Source organism: Athene cunicularia (assembly GCF_003259725.1).
Source record: "Athene cunicularia isolate RWA chromosome 3 unlocalized genomic scaffold, athCun1 chr3_part1, whole genome shotgun sequence".
In the NCBI taxonomy this organism is placed as follows: domain Eukaryota; kingdom Metazoa; phylum Chordata; class Aves; order Strigiformes; family Strigidae; genus Athene; species Athene cunicularia.
In genome coordinates, this window is record NW_020799097.1 from 77,439,281 (window position 1) to 77,461,094 (window position 21,814).

Genomic DNA, 21,814 nt, shown 5'->3' on the forward strand with positions numbered 1-21,814 from the left:
ACCGAGGATACCAGGGAAAACAGGGCATTTGGCAGATCAGCATTGCCAGGCTTATTACCAGGTTTAGACCTCTTGAAGTCTTCAGGCATGTGACTGGGCCATTCATCTGGCTACAACTTCAAACCCCAAAGCTAGTGTCTATTGAGATGGCTACAGCTGCTCTCATTAACCTCACACAGTCAGAGTCAAACTGATAAAAGATGTTGTTTTCATTGCCGAATGAACACTGTTGTTGCAGTGGGTGATGTAAGAGCTTGTGTAGTAGTGAAACATGGAGTGAAGAAGGGTGAGTCTACTGCACCCTGATGGTGGTTAAATCTTCATCATGGACAGACCTATGCTGCTCACCGCCTGCTAGACTGAAGCAGGGCTGTGGAGTCTTCCTTGGACATGAAAGGGCAGAGGCCCCATGCCACAGCAACCTTAACCATAATTTTGTTTATTGCATTTCAGTGAAGATGTGTTCCTAGCTGAACTTCTGCCTGAAGTTTTTTTGATATAGTATGAAGCAAAACTCCTGTTGCCTTCATCATAAACAAAACTACATACATTTTATAACCATGTATTTTCCATTCATAATAATGCCCTAAATGTCAATTTCCATTTAGATCATGTCCAAGACAGTTGACCACCTTTATCCTCACCCTGTCCCAAGAGTAAGCATGTTCACTGCATCATCAGTAGCTGTAGCTGTGGCTTTTGTTACCAAAGTAACATTTCTCCCTTATTTTACAACTGGGGAAATGACTGCAGTAAAGTTCTGTGACAAAATCAAGAGTGGAACACAGCTCCCCAAACCACAGGCCACGAGGTTCTGTCTACTCTGTCAGGTACTGAGGTTCCCTCCAAGGTCAGAGCACCTTTTTCTTGCTCCTTGGTAGCTCCGCATGGTTTCAGCTGAAATCTGTGGAGGGGGGCGCCATTTGCCGGGATGCCACTGCTAAACTTTACTGCAGACAAATCCTGGGCACACAGAGTACAAAACAATTAAGGAGGTGTGCTGGGTTGACCCTGGCCACCAACAAAGCACCCACCTCATTGCTTACTAACTCCCCCCACCAGCTGGATGGGGGAGAGAATCAGAAGATCAAAAGTGATAAAACTCCTGGGTTGAGATAAAGACAGTTTAAAAGGTGAAGAAAAAGTGTGTGTGCAAGCAAAGCACAATAAAAAATTAATTCACTACTTCCCATCAGTAGGCAGGTTCCCAGCCACTTCCTGGAAAGCAGGACCTCAGTGTGAGTAACAATTGCTTGGGAAGACAAACGCCATAACCAGGAACATCCCCACTTCCTCCTCCTTTCCCCCTAGCTTTTATTGCTGAGCACGGCACCATGTGGTATGGGATATCCCTTTGGCCAGTTTGTCTTAGCTGTCCTGGTTGTGTCACCTCTCAATTTCTTGGGCATCAACAACCTACTCACTGAGGGAGCAGAGTGGGAAAAAGAGAAAACCTGGATGCTGTGCAAGCGCTGTTCAGTAATAGCCAAACCACTGGTGTGTTATCAACACCGTTTTAGTTACAAAAATCCAGAACAGAGCACAATATGGCCTGCTATGAAGAAAATTAACTCCATCCCAGCAAGACCCAGTACAGGAGTAAAGTGAAAAAAGAGGAAAAAAAGAAACAAATAGAAAAAGCTGTATATCCTCAGAGGGAGAGATCATCTTTTTGTGCTGAGGTTGTATTGCATCTTGTGTAGTAAGATGCTGATTTTTGTGTTGGACTGCTACAAATAAACAAGAAATTATTACATTCACACAGATCAGATTTTCACTGACGATCTCAGAAATCCTAAGAGAATGACAGGAGTATTCGGGGATGTATTTCACTGTTATGAAGATGAAATTAAGTTTCTGTATCAGATGGAAGCAGGTCAGGGTGAGAATCATTAACAGCCTAGTAAATCCATCTGCAATCTCTGGGCAACTGGGAAGCCATCAGGATTCTGCAGCCACAGTAGTATTTCCAACAGAGAGATTAACAGCATGCCTTTGAGCTGACAGGGCAAAGGCACAAGAGAAAGGTGGATCTGTGAGGGAGCCCACCTGTCACCTTTTCTACAGGACATAAGGAACTCTACTTGATTTTATGAGACCTGGAAAAGAAGCTTATAATTTGAGAAGCCATGAATAAACACAGGAGAAGTCTGGAGCGGAGTCTGATTCTTGGGAACAAGAAATGTTACAGAGATAGTAAGGTAGCATGAAAGGTACTGCTATTTTAAAGCCCTAACAATTCAGAGATTTTTTTTCCACATAAATGGTATTATTGATTTCTATCACATTGTCACACTATATAGTGCCTCATCCTCCTGTTATGGTTAATAGCTGAGAATAAGTAGTTTCAAATGTTAGCTCCCTGGCATGCAGTAACTTAACTAGCCATGTAGTTTAATTCCAGGGGCAGCACTAGTCTTGGAGATGAGCAGCACTTGTCTTCAATTCCTTTATGCTGTCTGCCTCACACAGAGGATCTGGTCATAGTGTCATAACCAGTAATGATCAGGATATCTGTACAGTGCTTTCTCATCAAGATGTGGGGACATTGCCCAGTAACTGCGCTGTAGCATTCTTCTTCTTGCAGTAAAACCACAAAAATCCAAATCTGAAAACAATGTGGTATGCATAAAACTAATGAGAAGTTGAAATAAGCTGAGGGACATCCTCATCTGAGCCAGTTCTAGATGCATATAGGTCTCAAGGAGATATTACAGCATAGGCCCATCATCCTTTTCTCCTTATCACTCTTATGACATGTGCTGTTGTCTGCATCCTACTCATGGCTGGGTTCCCCAAGTAATGTGCCCTGGCTGCTTATCTTGAAAACAGCTCTGTCCCTGGATGGGGAAGTGGGAAAAGTTCAGAATGACTGAAGTATTTGGTCATGTGGAAGGCATCTCTTTTGGGATAAAGCTGCTCTAAGTGGTGATGGAAAAATTTGAGACAGGGAAACCAAAAGGGAAAGAGTGCTGGGATAGAGGGATGACATGGATAGAACCACGGTTGTCTGAGACCTCAGACAAGTTGGTGGACTCAGCAGCTAGCAGATTATTTGGTGTCCAGATACGAACTGTAGATATAGCCAGTTTATAAATTTATGTTGTTTACAGCAAGTGTTAAGTAATGCTGTATACAAACAATATAAATCTTTATAATTAGTGGTTCCATGAAATAATGTGTGCTGTCCACAGCAGGCTGAGCCACCCCAGTTGCTGTCATTTTCAGATTTTGTATGTGGTCTTTTCAGGTTTGATTGTAAAAGTATGGTACTAGGTCTAATCCACAGATACAAAACTGTGAGGACTTTAGGAGTCCTGTTTACGTTTATTAAGACTTCATTAATTAAAAACAGACAAAACAATTAATTGGTCATCTGTATGAAAGGGTGAAGTCAGATAATCTTCCCTTATAAAAATGAGGTCATAGAGTCATACAATCATACAATACCAGGGTGGAAGAGATCTCAAGGATCATCTGGTCCAACCTTTCTTGGCAAAACCACGGTCTAGACAAGATGGCCTGACACACCATCCAGCTGAATCTTGGAAGTGTCCAGTGTTGGGGAATCCACCACTTCCTTGGGGAGATTATTCCAATGGCTGATTGTTCTCATTGTGAAAAATTTTTCTCTTGCATCCAGTCAGAATCTCCCCAGAAAAAACTTGTGCCCATTACTCCTTGGTTTTTCCATGTGACTCCTTGTAAAAAGGGAGTCTATGTCTTCTTTGTAGCCACCCTTTATATATTGGAGCATGGTGATAAGGTCTCTTCTGAGCCTTCTTTTCTCAAGGCTGAACAAACACAGTTCTCTCAGCCTTTCCTCATATGGCAGGCTTCCCACTCCTTTGATTACATTTGTAGCCCTTCTCTGGACCCTTTCCAGCCTGTCCACATCTTTTTTGTATTATGGGAACCAAAACTGAACACAGGTGTGGCCTGACAAGTGCTGAGTACAGTGGGATAATGACTTCTTTATCTCTGCTGGTGATGCCTATGTTGATGCAACCCAGCACCATGTTGGCTTTTTATGCTACAGCAGAACACTGTTCACTCCTATTGAGCTTGTTGTCCACCAGGACCCCAGGTAGAGATCCCTTTCCACAGAGCCAGGGAGATCCCAGCCTGTGCTGTACTCCTGGATTATATTATCCCGGGTGTAAGACTTTGCACTTGTCCTTGTTGAACTTCATAAGGTTCTCTTCCAGCCTATCCAGGCCTTCCTGCAGGGCGGGTCTCTGTTCCAAAGTGTCCACTCAATTTGATATTGTCAGAAAACTTCATCAGGGTACAATTGATCCCCTCATCCAGATCACTTACAAATTAAAATCTAAAATATTAAAAATCATTGGGCCCAATATTGATCCCTGACAGATCCCACTTGTGACATGTTGCTAGATTGAAAAGGAGCTATTTACAACCATGCACTGGGTGCAGCCTGTCAGTTGGTTACCCACCTGCTGCACAAACCACTTGTCTAGACCATAGCATATTATTTTTTCTAGGAGATGTCAAAAGAGATGTTAACTCCTAAGACATTTGCATAATACTGGCCTTGAAATCTGTTCCTTTACCATCTTTCTGGAGACAGTACAAGTTGGAATGCCCTTGGAGACAGGCCTGCAGGAGCCAGACGGTTTGATTTGCCTCCATCGCTCTGACTCTGTTGCATTACAAGTGAGATTCCTGGGCACGTGGTTCTACATTTTCCTTCTTTGTAGCAGTAGGTGTCCCAAGGGAGCTCTTAGCTTCGACGTATTCAGCTGCTCCATACATGACCATAGACAACACAAGCACAGACAATAAAATGTACAGTTTGATGTAGACTTGCAATTTGGTGCTGTAACCAAAGGCAATGACAAATCCAAGTGATTCCCAGAGACGGTAATTTGCAAAGGCAGCCTCCTTGTGTTTCTCAAAAAAGATGCCATAGAGTACTAGAAGGAAGGAGAGACACGGCTTGTGAAGGTTAATTCTGCAACCATGTATTTTCTGCAAAGGGAATAAATAGACCACAATGGGGAAGATCGACCCTCCCTTGTAAATGCCACAGAAAGGAAAACAAAAGCTTTGTCTTAAAACACTTTGTGCTCCTGTGAATTTTTATAAGTGAAATAACAGAGCAAAACTAGAGAATATCAGAGAGAAGGGGAAAGAAAATGGGAGGGGGAATGGAAGAAAGGATGGTCTCTGTTGAAGTGAGGTGGCAGAAAGTTTTATTTTCAAACTATCAGCCACAGAAAGGAAGGATCTTGCCCTGACGAGGGAGTAAGTAAGGAGGAAGAGGAGATGGCCAGAAATGGCCCTTGACACTCTAGAGTCTTCACGTATAACTACGTAGAAGATTATAGCACATCCTTCAGGGGGTTTTGTCTAGGGACACCGTGGTCCTTAGGGGCCAAGGTGCTCTTTTGGCATGGGGTAGAAAGGATCAAAGAACCATGGGGACCTCCCTGTTGCCATCCCTCACCTCTCTTTGGGGGAACGTGCATGGACCCTGCATGCACTGTCTGCCTGTTCTTCAAACTGTTTCTTTCACCGGCCTAAGAACATGCAGAGACTGTTCACATAAAATGCGTGTCCCTTGTTTTCACCAGACCTTGGCCTCAGGGAGCCCCCAAGGCTCGCACAGTGATGCCAATGGTGGTAGCACGTGCTAGTCATACTTGCCAAGGTAAGAGAAACAAACTGGCCCAGAACAGTTGAGCAGAGCACTACAACTGGGGTCAGATTTAATGTGCAGAGGAGATTTGCCTCTCTGAGATAACCAGGTTTTCAAATTTTCAGCTCCTGGATACGTTGGCAGAATGAATCTCCTTGATGCATACAGAACCTCTGGGCAGCAACTGGAAAACTTGCTTGACCGAGAGACTCAGTTAAAGTGATTGTCCTAATGCAGCCGTGTTCACTGGGAAGCTCCCGCTGAGTTACGTCAGCTGCACGCCCACAACTGGGAGTGAGGGTGGGATTCCCAGCCTCCCAACCTGGCTAGTCCGGCACACAGGGAAGGGGAGAGAGCTTGCTTTCCTCTGGGTGCCGAGCTGGCATCAGTGGTGATAAAGTAGGGGGCATTTCCACTGACTCAGCTGTGGTGTGCAGGGAGGGAAGGGGAGGAATATCAGGAACCTTGACTTCTCATCTACTTCCCTGTCTGACACCGCATCTCTCTGAAATATGCACATTCAGCCAAAAGGCGCAGAGGAGTACAAAGTTCTCTGGAAATCTGGGTAGGCTCAACGCACCCTTCAGTTTTGTGAAGAAGGGGGAGGCATCATCCTTATGTAAAAACTTACTGCATCCTGACGAATATAAGAGGACATTTACTGAATGTTTCAATTTAGACACGATGGAAAATCTGGACAAGTGCCTCACAAGAGGTGCTTAGTTCATTAAACTGGCTGAGTGTAGTGTAGTGTGAATTATTTGATAATTCCTCCAAGTTTTGCCCAAGAAATGAACAAGTGCAAGTTGTTCCTATAACTTTTCTGCTCTGCCCTGTGTTACCTTCTGGAAAGGGATTAGTGAGGAAAGTTTCACATAGGAAGATTTCTGATGCCATGACAATTCTATGTGTAAAGATTCTGGCTTTCAGCTGGTACCAGTTTTCCCTTGCAAGCACGAAGCCTTCTTTTTCTGTCAAAGCAATGGGAGAATTGGGTGCGGATCTAGTCCAAGGCTGAGGTATAAGAAGGGCTGACTTGGCAGGAAAGTCCTCTTTTCCAGGATGCATATGTAGTATTAGGTAGCAGTTACATTGGAACACGGTGTTGTTTTTGCCTCAAATCTAAACATTGGTCCTCACCACAAACACTGTCAAGTGCAGTGTGACGCGAGTTGCCAGGCTGAAGCTTTAGCCCGCCCTGCTAATTATCTCCCTGTTTACCACTGCTCATTTTCCCACTCCTTTGCCTGGTCCTAGTAGGAAGGGGCATATAACAGGACTGCTGGAAGTTGAGTCCGTGTTTATAAACGTTCCGCTCTGATTCATATCCCTTCTGAAGATGCACGTCAGCCTGGAACGAACTGTCTTTTGCTGTAGTCTACCCAATAGTTCTGAGCTACACAGTTGTTGAGCCCCAGTGCAGTTATTGCCAGGGGGACAATAACAGCATCTGTGTTCATGTTAGATAACAGAGGGCAGTACACACTCTGAAATGGAGCGGCTTTCCTTAGAAATAAGTGAGAGTGTCCACACACATACACAAAGAGGTTAGGAAACCGCGAGAAGTGACTCATCTACTGTGAGCCATCCTCCTCTAGGGGGAACTCCAGGATTAACTATCCGCAGCAGGCCAAGGTGAGCCATCCTCGATTACCATCGAATGCCTTAAGTGTGTGGCACAATGCCATTGTATTTATTCCAGGGGTGATCTACTGAGGCCCAAGCAGCAGTCGTGGGAGCTTGCCAAAGGAAGGACCACGGACCTTAGTCCCCAGTGCTGTTTTAGAGGCCTTATCTCACCTCATAGCCTTTGGAGCTGGGAATTTCTCATGTGATGTATATCTGTGCAAAACTGATGAAGGGGAGAAGAGATTTAGTCCTAAATGGGCACATCAAACTGAAGATCCTGTTCTGGAATGCAGCATAATGGAGTAAAGAAACAGCACCCTTCTGATAAGGTTTCCTGTCATCACTTGACATTTCAGTGTGACAATGTGACAGAGCAAACTCTGTGTAACTTTGTAACTGGGAGCTGTGGAACAGATGAAATAGGTACAGACATTGGAAAAAAAAAAAAAAAAAAAAAAAAAGATACTCTGCAATCATGAGGAACATTTTGGTTTTTTGCAGCTAACAGAAATGTGAAATTTTCACAAGTCTCCTTCAGGAATCTGGAAATGGAGATGACCTGTTCCAGTGCTGTAATAGAGGTCAGTCTTGTAGCAGCTGCAGAGCTCACTGGCCATCAGGTAAGCATGAAGTGTTGTTCACCATCTGTGCCTCATCTGGGGGTTGGGAACTGCAGCCACTTCCCAGCCACCTTCTCTGACACATAGGTCCTCTGGACTTACCCCTTTTTTTCTAATGAGGGCATCAGGTCCATCGTTGTCAGGCATGCAGGGACCTTACTGGGGAGCTGTCCTTCTCAAATGACCTCTCAAATATATGTAAATCTCTGAAGAGAGGGTGCAAAGTGGATGGAGCCAGGTTCTGTTGTGTGTGTCCAAGAAAAGCGGACAAGAGGTTATGGGCACACACCAAAACACAGGAGGTTCCCTCTGAACATCAGGAGAAGCTATTTCGTGCTGAGGGTGACTGAACACTGGCACAGGTTTCCCGGGGAGGGGCATGGAATCTCCCAACCTGGAGATACTCAGAAGCTGACTGGACATGGTCCTGAGGAGCTGACTCTGCCGGGGTGGCCCTGCCTGAGCAAGAGGGTTGGACCATCTGACATCCAGAGGTGCCTTCCAACCTCAACCCTTCAGTGATTTGGAAAGAAGCCAAGTGTCTGAGGGCAAGGCTTTCTGGAGAAGAGAGAAGCAGGGTAAAGGGCATGTCCGTCATCCCAGTGGAAGACTAAGAAATGGCTCTCAAGAGTGTTGGGAAGAAGCCTGATGAACAACCAGGAAGACAGTGGCTGAAGAAGCAGGAAATGAAGGAACAGCTTTCCTTCAGAGAGAGCAAAATCCTCACTGGTGGTGTCGTTCCATGAACGTGAATACTGAGAGCCCTGAATTAAAATTGTACCACAGGCACAGGGGTTGGGATGAGAGAGGATGAGAGGGTGTCCCTTGATGTATGTATTAGCTCTCCTCAAAGGGATACGAGGTGGAGCTGCTGGAGGAAGAGAGCAGAAGTCTGGCTGGTCACTTTGTTGTGTGTAGGGGCAGGACTTCAGGTGTGCTTGGAAGGAGATCACTGTCAGTGCCAGGCAAAGAACTGTGGTGTTTTCCCTTTGGCTCTCTAGGAGAAGATGGTCATTTATCTAGTGGGTGAAATCACCTGAGCTGCTGAAGCAAGCAGAGGGACCTGAAGGAGGGAGGCCCAGACACATAACCTGATGTGGGCCCAGACAAGCCAGTTATGTCACATGCCTATCCCTATGACATCTGCCAAATATGAATTTGAGATAGAGGAAAACAATATTCATGAGATCAGAGGCAAAATACGGGAGCAGATGGGAGAGCATTTAGTTGTCTCACTGACAGGAGCTCTGGCATTGACTTAAAAAGAGTGTGACTGACAGTCATGAACAGACTTTACTTCAAGTCATCACAGAGTACAGCTCCTTCCTGCCCTCTCCAGCATTTTAGAGCCTGACTTTAGCCTCTAGAAGAGAACTTCCTCTCATTTTGATTGAGGGGTGAGTTGAAACAATCCCTTATGGAGGTCAGTTTCTATCAGCTCATTATCTGAACTGCCAGCACACAATAATTGCACTGTATCACAAAGCAGAGGACCATAAAACATTATAAGAACAACTGTAATGCATCAGATGAGAAGTCCAGTGGTATACCTCCAGTAGCAGACTCCTAAAATAAGAGTGTAAGAAAAGAGGCAAGTATACAGTGCTCTTCCCGCCCCGTGCCCTCCTGACTCGGGCTTGGGCACTGAGTTGGAGACTTCCTCTGGACAACCAAGTTTAAGAGCCCCCAAGAACATCTGCCCCTGAAGGAATCTAGTTCCAGCTTAAAAACAGTTATGGTTTTGGCCATGAATTCTGTACTTTGATTATGCATTGTGTGAAAAAAGCATTCCTTTTGATTTCTGTAAAGCCGGCGGCCTGATAACTTGTATTTGGTGCCACTAGTTCTGTTATTAGGAGACACAGTGAATTTCTAATCACCTTCTCCACAGTACTAATGATCTTACTGACTGCTTTCCTTCCTTAGCACTCGTCCAGGCTAAAGTTGCCTAGTTTATTAGTCTTCCGTCAAGTGGAAGTTTGCCATGACTCAGCTCTTTTTTATTGCTTTCTTATGCCTTATCACATTGGATTGTGATTTTCGAAACAGATCAGACCAGAACTGCATGGATTTACTTGGTTGTATAATGTTGCTCTCTGTGGTTTTTCCCCTTCAATTTGTTTCTAATAACTCCCAACAGCCAGTTCACGGCTTCTTTTGTTGCTGAGCTTCGAGTCGATTTTTTATCAATGGTAGTCTCCTTTATTGCAAATGACAGACTAAATGTATCCTTCTTCTTAGTTTTCTAATTTTCTTTGGAACACTTATACTCCTCTAGAATATTTATTCTGAATAGCTGATACCACCTTTTGAAGTGTCCTCCTCTCTTCATCTCGGATAAAATTATTTAATGATTATTTTACTTTCCTACTCCCAACTTGTTCTTCTTTCTTCCACTTTTCAGTGAGCTAATGGATTTCGTTTGGATGCTGTCTTAAAGCCGTGATCATTTTTCGGCACACGTTATTTTATAAAAACAAAGTTGCAGATTTATATCTCAAGAGAATACATTTCATTGTCACCAGGACTTACCATTAACTTGTGTCTGCCAAATGGCATCAGATAGGCCCCAAAGAGCAGGGAATACGAAAAACACAGCAAGCTGCTTGGGATGAGGTCTCCAGAGCAGTAGTGCTATTATACAGGCGGTGTTTGTAGCTGCGGCTGTTGATATAGAAAGAAAGAAGGTAAATACAGATGTGGTTATAAACAGGTCAGACAGCGATAGTTAACGTGTTCAGGTTCTGCCCCCAAGCAGAGCACAAGGCAGTCTGAAAATCTTTCTGGTTCTCTGATATGTGCACTGACTGAGTGGGTACCTCATGAAATACAAGGCAATGCAGTCCTTTTGACAGCATTCCATTAACAGTTCTGAGCAGTGTCGTGAGCTGAGAGGTCCTTGGTGCCGATGCGGCTGTTAGCCCAAAGAACTGCCACTGCAGTCACCGTGCGAAGCATGTGGGAAGGGGGAGGAAGTGGGATAGAGGAGACAGCTAAGGATAACTAATGGGTCTGGTAGCTTTTTGTCTTTCTTTTTGAAAGAGGTTTGTCAATGAGTCACTGACTCCTCCCCGCACTGGTGCACCTTCACAGGCTGAGTGCAAAGACTGTTAAAGAGAACTGAGAGGTTCAGAGGTCTTGCATTCCTAACACTATAGTTCTTGTATTATTATCCATCTTATTATGTGTTTTGGTCTTTTTTAATCTAAAATGAGTTTCATGGAGTGAGACATACACCTAGGACAGACACATATGGAAGAATCTCTGAACTAGTGACTGTGGCATAAAGGACTCTGAACGTCTTTTTCCTTGTCTAGGTTTAAAATTTCCTTTGGAGGAAATGTCTAGAATGTCTAGATGCACATTAACTCAATCAGTGGTGTTTCTAAAGATACAGGTTACTGTGTAGTAGAGGTAAGGTATAGGTACACTTTAGTATGCTTAGTGGATATAGGGACACAAATGAGACACTTGGTATTTTTCTGCCCCTGTTACTCTGTGGCTACTCATTGGAACAGTGTTCTCCGGAGAGGGAGATGTTCTTAAATATACGAGTGTCTTCTCCTGCTTCTGCAAGCTGAAAATTAGTGTCCCATACATAAGCCCTCAAGTTACTCTAGCCTGACGGGCTGGCAGATGACTTGCTTTCACTTTTCTCCCTATAGAACAAGGGAAAAGGACACCAGGCCAACCTGTAGAAATCTTCCTAAAATTCCCAGACTGCTTGCTGAAATTTCCAGGTTCATCACCCTCTGAGACTCAAATCAACAGTATATCTCACGAGGCTGTCAGCTGCTTTCACTCCATAAAGGTGAGGAGGTTTCACCCTAGTGGATAAATCCTTCTCAGGTATAGTGTAGTCCTCAGCATGTGTGTTGTAAGATCCTTCATCGCTGTTTGCATCAGAGCTATAAAGCACCAAATCTGTAGAGCACTGTCTGAGTAGATAGTGCCCTCAAAAGCCGGGTGAACTACACCGCCAGCAGAGTCATGCAAGGCAACGACCTCAACTGTGCTACTTCTCAGGAAGGAAGTTTGCCCCAGGGTGACTGTGGCTTTAATGGACAGCTGACAGTGAGCTCTCCATTCCTAGGGCATGCAAAGAGGGGAGGACTGGATTTGATCTATTACATGAGGTGATCAGTCCTTCAAGTGACCTCTACATACCTAATGCAAATAGAAGTTTTCTTCCCGTGAACTGAGAGATCTTTCCAAAGAGCAGAGAGCAGAGGGAATTTACAGCTGAAAAGCAGATCATCACATAACCAACATAATGTATCCCCAGGGCACAGGTCACATATGTCTGGAAGAGAAGAGACAGCGGTGCCACATTTTCTTCAGTGAAAATATGCAGCTCAGGTTCAAGGGTTTAGCCTGAGTGTTTGGTAAATAGCCAGCATGCACAAGATCAAAGGAGCACAGCTACAGAGTTTGCTGACAAGTCCCTGGCGTATTGACATTGTTGGTCTTCAGTAGCCACAGTCCTAACCCAGTTCCCAATCAGACTGATGCCATGCAGACAGAGCAGTAACAAGCAGACAAAATCACGGCACTGCTTGCTTTGCAAACAAGACTGGTGGAAGTGGCACGAGGAATTTTCTGCCCTTCCCTTCATAGCCCAAGAGATGAAACCTGACAGTCAGCATTATGGTCATTAGAGAGCAGATCCCAAGAAATGGAGAGGCCCTCACCTGTAAGAGCATACAACCAGTGGAGGTGGCCATGGAGTGCCCCTTTTGGTGCATTCCAACACAGCAGCAAGTGCACTCCACCCCCTGCTTATATAAATGCAGGTCCTGAAGGCTTAAGTGTCAAATGAGCACCTGGGGAAGATTGCCCCCTTTCTCTGAAGGCTTTCTCACTGAATGTCTGGAGAACACACCAGCTGTGTGTCTAGGTTCGTAGAGAAACTGGAGGAGCAGAGGTGGTTTTGATCACTTCAATCCGTCAGAGTTTGGACCTGTTGCACTAGTGACTGGTGAAGGTTTTCAGCCAGCCACGCTGAGGATTTGCCCTCTTCCCGTAAAGGCTGTCAAAATAAAATACATGGTATGTGTGCTGACTTGCACTTATACGAGCTCTAGGGAAACCAGAAGGGAGGAAGATAGAAAAGCTTTGCAGACTTCTGGCTTTTCTCCCAGGTTGTTATTTACAACAAGTTGAAGAGTTTGAACCTGTAGCTCTCTGCTGTGGCCTCTGCTGGTGAGTTAAGCTCCCTACCGTGTTCTTTTTGAGGCTTTTCCAAGGGACACATTTACTGCTGGCCTCTCCCAATTGAAGATGTCACTCAGAGTTCATTCAAGTAGAAGTAAGCAGCAATTTAGCAAACCGCAAATCACCGTTGAAATCATCTTGATTTAACAAGTCACTACAGATCAGATGCAATAGTAAGACACAAAGGCACACAAACCAATCAGACAGAAATAGATTTTCATTATCACCCACACCTTGGTGTAGTCACCAGAAAGAAATCCCTGTTCAAATCCACTGTACATGGTCAGAGGGATTAGAAGACACTGCCTTTTATCTTTAAGATGCTGCAAAGTTGCTAGGAAGGTAGACCAAAAGGATGGTGCCTCTGGTGCTTCTTTCTCAGTCTCTGCTTGGTCAGATGTGATCTGGTCCAGAAACACAATGATCAGCAACACCGCTAGCACACCACTAGCTGCAAAAACAGAACAAAAAGTCCATGAAACACTGAGGAATGCTGGAAGAATGATGGGAAGTTGCCTGCTGCTGTTATTGTTCTGACTTGGGGCTTAGCGCTCTGTGGGATGTTTTGGCCGCTGCCTCCGATTCCGCTGCAGTGTAAAGGCCATTTCTGCATAAACAAGAAGGCCTGATCTACATTCACATCTTCTCCATAGAGCTGCGCAGCTCGCAAATCCCCTCAGTTTAGCTGCGACAGGCCTGCTGTGACGGTTGCCAGGCCGGCTGCGTGGCCGCAGAGGGTGAGCGCTCACCCTTCCAGGGCGAGCCAGGGGTCGCGGGGATTGGGAGCCAGCAAGAAACAGCTCCCTCGGGAGCCATCAAAGGACTTTAAAACAACACGAGAGAGGAATAGTCACTTCCAGTGCCAAGGTTTTCATGGCTGTGTGTGTGTGTGTGTGTGTGATCTTGTTTCAAGTACATGCAAAGAAAATTAAAGGGCTAGAGGTAGAACTGCTGTCCTGGATCCCAGAGAGGTTTTGCCTTAGTTTTTTATTGGTTGTTATTTCTCATCCATGTCTCCTAGAAGGAAATTTTATTCTGCAGTGTACTTGTTCTCTCCCGTGGCTGAGTTGTAAACCCTTTGTGACGTACGTCATTGTCAGTTCTGCCACGGTGTTTATTAGTGCTTATGGTCTGATTGCAGGACTTACATGGGTGAGAGAAAGATGTCCTTATTTACAAGACAAACATTCTAACAATTACATCAAAGGAATCAAGAGGAGTTTTAGGAGAGAAGCAACTGCATGGCTTAGTAGTGGTTTGTACAAACATAAACAGAAACATCCACAGTCCTCGAGAGAACTAAAGAACATAAGACTTATCCGCTATTGTCCCTACCCAAGCTGGGCAAAACATGTATTCAGCAAGCAAAAAGAGGAGACATGTAAAAAATGTCTGTGAATGAAATATTTAGCTATTTGGTTTCCCTCGAGGTAGGAAAAGACATATCTTTTTATTAAGAGCTTAAAAGAAAAATGAAACCCTCCTGACGCAGGGTCAGTAGACAGCAGGGTTGCATTCATTTTGCATGAGCAAAGCCTAAGGGAGCGCTGTACATGTTAGTCATCAAATTTAAATTTGAACTTGTGAGCCAAACCTGCCTTTAGCAGAAAGGCATCAGCTCCAGCACACTCTGGAAGGGAAGTGGGGGGATATTCTTTGCATTTTGTCACCAATTAGGAACGGGAGTTGGGGAAGGAGGGAGTCTGCTGCAATGCCCTTGTCCGGTGAGGGCTGGCTCTGACCAGATCACATAGGTTCTCTGTGAGCGTATGACAAATTCCGTGTGTCTGTCTCAGCATGGAGAGTACATCTGTGTGCAGAGACGGTAAAGATATTTTAACAGAGCTTAGGTGACACATTGCCTTGCCAGATATTTATGCAGAGAATAACTTGTTTTGAGCCAGATACTTTTTGAACTCTCCTTGCTGAATGAATCTTTGCACATCTATTTTTGACTTTCTGAATTTTGATGGCATCAGCCTTCCCCGTCTTTGATTCCTTTCTAAGCCTTATGCAAGGAAGGTCTATAGCAGTGTAGTTACTAAATGGGAGACGTGCCAACATGCTAAGTGCTTCTCTTTATCTTTGCCTTTCACACTGAGGTATTATAATTCAAGCATCATGGCTGAGAATTGACTGAAGTTGTAAAAATCTCAGCTTTTGAGATCAGGATGGTTCCAAAAAGCTCCCCCCAAACGACTGCATGTTCTGGGAGCTGTGGTTCAGGTCCACCTCTAATTACAGTGTAGTTCTTGTGCTAAGAATGTTTTACACGTGGTAGGACACCAGCCAGTTCTGGTAGGCATCCCCAGACGACTGGAAGTTGGTGAGTTCAGGGACCACTGTCTGGGCTGCTGGTAGCATCTGGGATCTCTGCATGCATATATCAATCTGCCCAAGGCCATCAGTAACTAGTTCACTATTGCTGATCCTGAAGGTAGTGAATTTAAAACTCTCTCTCTCGTGCATAACTGGGTAAACTGCTGTAATTGTCTAATTGCAATGTGGGCATCCTTTTGATTCTGGTCTGTAGAGCAACACGGACTTTGGGTGAAACCATGGTGTCACCATACTGGACTTCAGCTTCATTAAGGTGAAATGAGTGAAGAACGTCTTGCTCCCACAGACAGGAATGATACAATACAGGCACAAAGCATTTGAAACTCTTTAGGAAGGAGCTGTTTACAGCGCTCTCAAGTCTTTTCTCCTTTTAGCAGATTAGATTGAAGGAGGAAGTTGGAAACTGAGTCTGCAAAGTCACGTGAGGTTTCACGACTAGTGGGTTCCCCATCCGTGATATGCATTGACGCTTGCGTGGATTACTTACCAGTGTAGATCCCTAGCAGAGTGTAGATTAAGGAGTTGGAGGGTTCTGCTGACCCAGTGGTGTTAGCGGTCTGAGTGATGCAGTCATACGCTCCGCAGCATGCCAGGTTTTCTTCTGAGACTTCCACTAATTCAGTAAGAACCAAAGGAAGAGATCAGATGAGTGCACGCTGTATGAAAGCATATAAGGAGAAAGGAATCCAGCCCTAGGTGATAGGTCCTGCTTTGAAATCCTTCCTGATTAGAGATGCTTAACTTCAGGATCCCATTTTAACACACAAAAATTTGGCTTAGGAGATGCAGTTGCTGAAGACGGAATGCTAAATGAATGGTTACCTGGAGACGTGGACTAGAGCCAGAGGCTGAGATCTGAAGCCAAGCTCAATTTCAGCATGTAAAGTTCCAGGGTGTATCTGTACCTCTTAACCGTAACACCCCACAAGAGAGGCCCCTCAGTTTACACCTCCACTGAAATGACAGACCCCAGTTCTTACAGTCAGAGCATGTTATACCTCTCTGGATAATTCCTTTATATGTTATAGGAATGGAAACCGCCTGGAGACATCTTTTTGTTTTATAAATTCAGATTACGATTACCCACTAATGCAGTCTTCCAAGAAATCAGCTTTCCCTGGCTTTACTACTTTATTACTGGCTTTATTACTCTTTGAGAAGACACTTGAAACTAGAACAGTTTGGCAGGTTTTGCAGTAAGACCTCTGCTTTGTTCAATCCTGTCAGTGTTGTGCCGGGTATCTGTCAAAGCCACGCACACGCGTGTACTCACACACCCTGTGTGTCACCATGGCCCCGTGCCCTCTTCCTTTGGTACCCTTTCTGTAAACAGTACTAACCCAAAGTGTGAGCCTGAGTGAGTTGTGTAGAGGGGAAGGATGATCAAAACCCCGTACAATTATTTCATTGCTTTCACTGCAGAATTTGTCCCTGCTCCAAGCATAATAAAGGGCAATACAGTGTACCTTGGCTGATGCCTTAAGCAGGACCTGACCTGCAATTTTTCAATTAGGGTTGTTGTGTAACTACTTTTATGTGTGTTTTGCTCCATTGCTTCCAATCAAAGCTATTTAGCTTCATAAACAACTTTAGGTTCTACATCAGATAAAACTTTGTAACATAAGATAAGTCATTACCTTATTATAGCCAGTGGCTACTGCTACACACTTTTGAACAAACAGACCCTCAGCAAAATTACCATATGCAAAAGGTGAGTCACACTGGTAAAGCATGGAAATACATAAACCAAGTTTTTTATCTGTTCATGCATCACCCAAAGATGAAGATGCACATACAATTAGTGATACGGAAGCTGCAAGGCAGGGTTTGCTCTGTTCCTCTGGAAATAAGGCTGCAACATTGATGAGCGAGAAAGGATGACTCGTGTAATTTACACTGATTACTGTCTTCCGTTGTACCTCATGGTGTAGCTTGCCTTGCTGTGTCTGGATGCGGTGTTGCAGGCAGATGTCAAGTGCACGTACATGTCTGAATTTAATGCGTTTTGCTTCTGCAGATACATATCACATCTTTCTGACTGCTCAGTCAGTCACTGCTACATCTTAAGTGTATGAACAAACGGGTGGATACCTTTTCTGCACTGTCAGAGGAGAGGAAAAAAGGGAATGACTGGAGAGCCTCACCCCCTTGCCCCCCAAGAAGCTCCCTCCAAATGAAAGTTGAGTCTCAATGAGAAGGCATGGTTGGGAAGCTTATGCTATGCCTGCCCATCACTGTTGTGAAGATACACAAGGCCTTTGGCTTTGAGAGCACTACAGGCTCTGCCCTGCAAATGAATCCAGGACAGACAGTCCGTCTCGACACATCGTGTGGCTCGGTGGTCAGGTCAGCGGGCACTGTTGCACTTGATGCAGCCCTTTAGAACTCTGCTTTGATGGTGTTTCAACTATGGGTGGGTTGGCTTTAAAGGAAGCTTGCTTCTCCAGAAGTATCACACCTTGTGACAGCTACTTTGACATAAACCCAAGGGTTCAAAGAGTAAAACCTGATGCCAGCTCCCCGACCTTTAGATTTAACCTAGTGCCTATTTGAATACCCTCCAGAGGACATACCTCTTAACTGGGTCAGGGAAGAGAGGTAGCTTCTGGCTATTGATAGTGGCAGTGTATAGGGGAATCTCTTTCCATGTCCATCCTGTTTGGACTTTGACAGGATAGGGAATGCACAGGAGACTGCAATGATAATAGAAGGTAGCTCTTTGAATCTCCATGGTGGTGCCCAAGTATTATTACTTTATCTTCACAGCTGCCCTCTTAAAGCTTACCCCAATTACAGGCGTGGGAAACGAGGGCAGTGCTGTTGAGCGATTTCTTCAAGCTACATTGGCATCTGCTCTCTGAGCCTGAAATACAGCAGAGGAGCCCTGGCACGCAGTCTCCTGCCAACAGCTACTTCTATTTCTTCCTGGCAATTCTGTAAAGCACTCATTTTCAGCAAGCACCGGCATCAGCTTGACTAACCTTGAATGTTTAACAGCAAATTAATCCAATACTACAAGTTTTGCAAAAGGGCTGCTCCAGTGTTTTGCCTTTTGTTTTAATCCACTTTAAATAGAAGTCAGATGTGAGAGACTGCCACTGCCAGCAGCCTATCTGTGCTTTACAACACAGGGGTGGAATTCAAAAAGAATTCAATAGACATCTATTTCTGCGCTCGCTGTCTGCACTCTCTTTATGGCTGATGAAGAGTTGATAGAAAATAGACTCTTCCAGAGAGCAATTTAGCCCATCTGTTTCAGACATCTACCTTCAGATGAGCTCACTGGCATCTGAAGTGCCTGTTTCAACTGACTGTGAAGGCAATTGAGGGCCACCAGCTCAGCTCCCAAAATCTACCTTTTAACTATCTAGAACTAGCTGATGATTATAGAAAGAAGCACCAAGATTTCAAGATATATTTTACCTTTGGTGGAAGCTTGGCTGAATATCAAGGATGAGATGAGATTTCCCCAGATGCCGGAGGACTGAAATATCAGAAAGAAGACCCCAAAGTACTGGTTGATAATGTCTTTCCCATTTTTTCCTGCTTTCTCAGCGTATGAATTGCCAGCAATGGTGAGGTAAGTGCATTTGGCAGACCAGAGTGGTGCTCCTCCCAAGCCCAGGATGACAGAGGTAGGGATTAGTGTGTACCTGCGAAATAGCACTTTATTTAGCATCGTTATTATCCACTAGCATCATCATAATAATCATCATCATTTGCCCAAAGATCCAGAGGCAAAAATAGACATGAAGGACATAGATCTATCCCTTGTGTGATTCAATATATCTCTTACACGGAACCAAGAAAGGGCCAGTCTTAGGAAGTCTGCAGGATGTGCAAGTGCTCCCAGCTTTGTCCGGGAGCTAGGCCTAGGCTAGGCTAGTTAGGCCTGTGCTCATGTGCCTTATCCTCTTGTAACTGAGAACTAAATTGGGCCTGCCCTTCAGAAGATGGATCACAAGAACTTTCCTCCACAGAGGTGCGTCCCCTGCCAGCGGAGAGCAGAGGTTGTTCATCCCCCTCTGACAGGGCAAGGCAGGAGATGGCCTTCTCCTGTGGTCCTCTGCTCCCAGAGCCACTGGCTGGAAGACAGCCTTCCCTTCAGTCTTTCCAAAACCAGTCCTAAAAGTAGTTTGGATTTTACATTAAACTTCTGTGGTTTGGGGTTGGGTTTTTTTTGAATGGAAATCTCTGCTAAACACGAGTTAGAGAAGCAGCCTCAGGTGGGTGGATGGATGCGTTCATTCTGGATTTTTTCCACATTCACATCTCTCTCCTTCACCTGCTACTGGACTAATTTATCTCTGTTTCTTGCTTTACCACCTTTGGCATTCGACTTCCAAATCGACAGCACAGAGGGAGAGTAGGAATTGAGAAGAAAAAGAAGAATCTCCTTTGCCCTTACTGATTTTGTTCAAACACAATAGACAGGGTTAAAGTATTTCAATTGTACCAGCTGGCGTAGAAGTTCCCTAAGGAGAACGCAACGTAGCAGCACATAGAGCCTGCGATGGTCCACTTGCAGCCCAGCTTCTTGATGAGGATTGGAGGGAGGAACATGGACGATAAGATGAGGGCAGCATAGAGAACGCTGAGGGAAGCAACGCCCAGGCCGCCTTCTGAGTGGAGACTGCTCTGCATGGACAGAAAGAGCAGCTGAGACAAGTTTTATCACAGGCACCTGTTACTGGGGTGTACAGGGAGGGGCTTCAGGCAGAAAGAGAGGGACACAGAAGCCGGGGCTGGGTATTACTGTCTCCTTTCCCCAGGGCAGCCTGATTGTGGATTTATGGGTTTCCTCACAATGACAGCCCATTTATGAAAATGTGATACAAAACCGGGTGAGGACTGCTCAGGTCCAGAGCCTTGGTAAGTCAGGCTTTAGATTAGAGAATGTAATTCTAGTGAGTTTCTCTCTGAACACAAGCGGAATGAAGGATAACCTCTTTTCTTGGCCTTCACTTTTTGTCTCAGGCAGGAATATCCTCAGGTCTGCCTTGCAAGGGCTGGCTTAGCAACCGTGGAAGCTCCTTTGCTTTAAACGACAGGGTTTTCTCAATCTCCAAATTCTTCAGAGGCCAAGGTCCAAATATCCTGATAGGCTCTGGGTCCAAATACCTAATGGATGCTGGGAGAGTAGCACTGGAGAGCGCTGGAGGAGAGCGAGGCTGCTGGTAGCTGCCCTGAGCAGTTCCACGCCCTGCGGCGGCTGCGTAGTCCAGCCGCACAGGACAGGACCGTGTGGCAGCTGCGCAGCACCACTGGGGAGAAGCAGGGAGCGGGACTGTGAGGTGAGGATATTCTCTGTCAAACAGCGTCACCGTATTTGAGAATTGGAATGTTTGTACTAGAATAAAATATGTAGTAAATGCTATGGATGTGGGTGAGGAATACTAACCTGCACCATGTTGATGTCCTAGCCCAACTCATAAAAAATATGGTGCACACCTTCCTCACAGAAACCATGGGAAGACTGATGGGTTTCACACTGGCCTGATGCCCTCCCAGGCCAACTGTCCTGCCAACAAGTGGAAGATGCTCCACTTACCTGTAGACTCTGTAGTCCTCCATAAGCAGTGAAGAGAAGTAAAAACCCAAAAGAAATGACCAAAACATTCTTAAGATTCCTTTCCATGTTGGTTCATACAAGACAAAAGATCTGCTGGTGGGCACAGCTGGTCCAGTTACTGCAAGGGATGCTTTGAGTTGGAGAAAAACAGCTTATGCGTTGTTGCAAAAAGTCACTTCTCACTGCATTTGCAGAGGAAAGAGTGGTTAATTATTTGAGCATTGGCCAATGAACTTTACTTTTACGGAAAACTCCTTGCGGAGTTGTTACTCATTTACCTGTTGTGACTGAGGCAATAACGGGCGCTCCCAAGGGACATCTATCAGGTTTTATTAGATAGGTATATAAGTCACTTGCAACACTTGGACCGATTTCAGTATTGCCATCGTACATTATATGGCTCTCTCCTATCACAAGCACAGAATGAAAAAAAATGCAAGCAGTGAGATGACTGTCTGGCATAAAGACACACTAATCCATAAAGGGTGAAGATTAAAAGATTGTACTGAAATCTCTATTAGGCCTAATGCTCAACTAAGGTTACAAAAGCATACTGGGAAATGAGATTGTGTTGCGGGGTTGCCTGCATACACCAGCTCTACAGCTGTGCAGCGAAGCAAACCAAGGTTGCTGGCTGCTTGGCAAGAGGGAGAGTCTTTGTCCGTGGTGAACCCCATGGCTTTGGTGTTTCAAATTGACCAAGTCATACGCATGACAATAATTTTTCCCCGTCTTTCCCATTGAGTCAGAAGCCAAGAAGAAACATGGATTCAGCAG

The 21,814-nt window shown here is 44.9% G+C and overlaps 1 protein-coding gene across 2 annotated transcripts; it reads right to left on the reverse strand.

The window, feature by feature from the left end:
• Positions 1-4,575: 4,575 nt before the first annotated feature.
• UNC93A (unc-93 homolog A) lies at positions 4,576-21,103 on the reverse strand. Of its 2 annotated transcripts, XM_026845637.1 has the most exons (8): positions 21,017-21,103; positions 19,922-20,103; positions 18,889-19,118; positions 15,949-16,078; positions 13,359-13,572; positions 12,079-12,214; positions 10,444-10,575; positions 4,576-4,937 (listed from the first exon to the last, which is right to left on the reverse strand). In XM_026845637.1, exons 1-8 carry the CDS (start codon positions 21,101-21,103, stop codon positions 4,672-4,674), a joined length of 1,377 nt encoding a protein of 458 aa, XP_026701438.1. In that variant the 3' UTR covers positions 4,576-4,671. The 2 variants fall into 2 exon arrangements, with proteins under 2 accessions (XP_026701438.1, XP_026701439.1); XM_026845638.1 differs by lacking the exon at positions 15,949-16,078 and having other exon boundaries at positions 13,359-13,576.
• Positions 21,104-21,814: the final 711 nt, after the last annotated feature.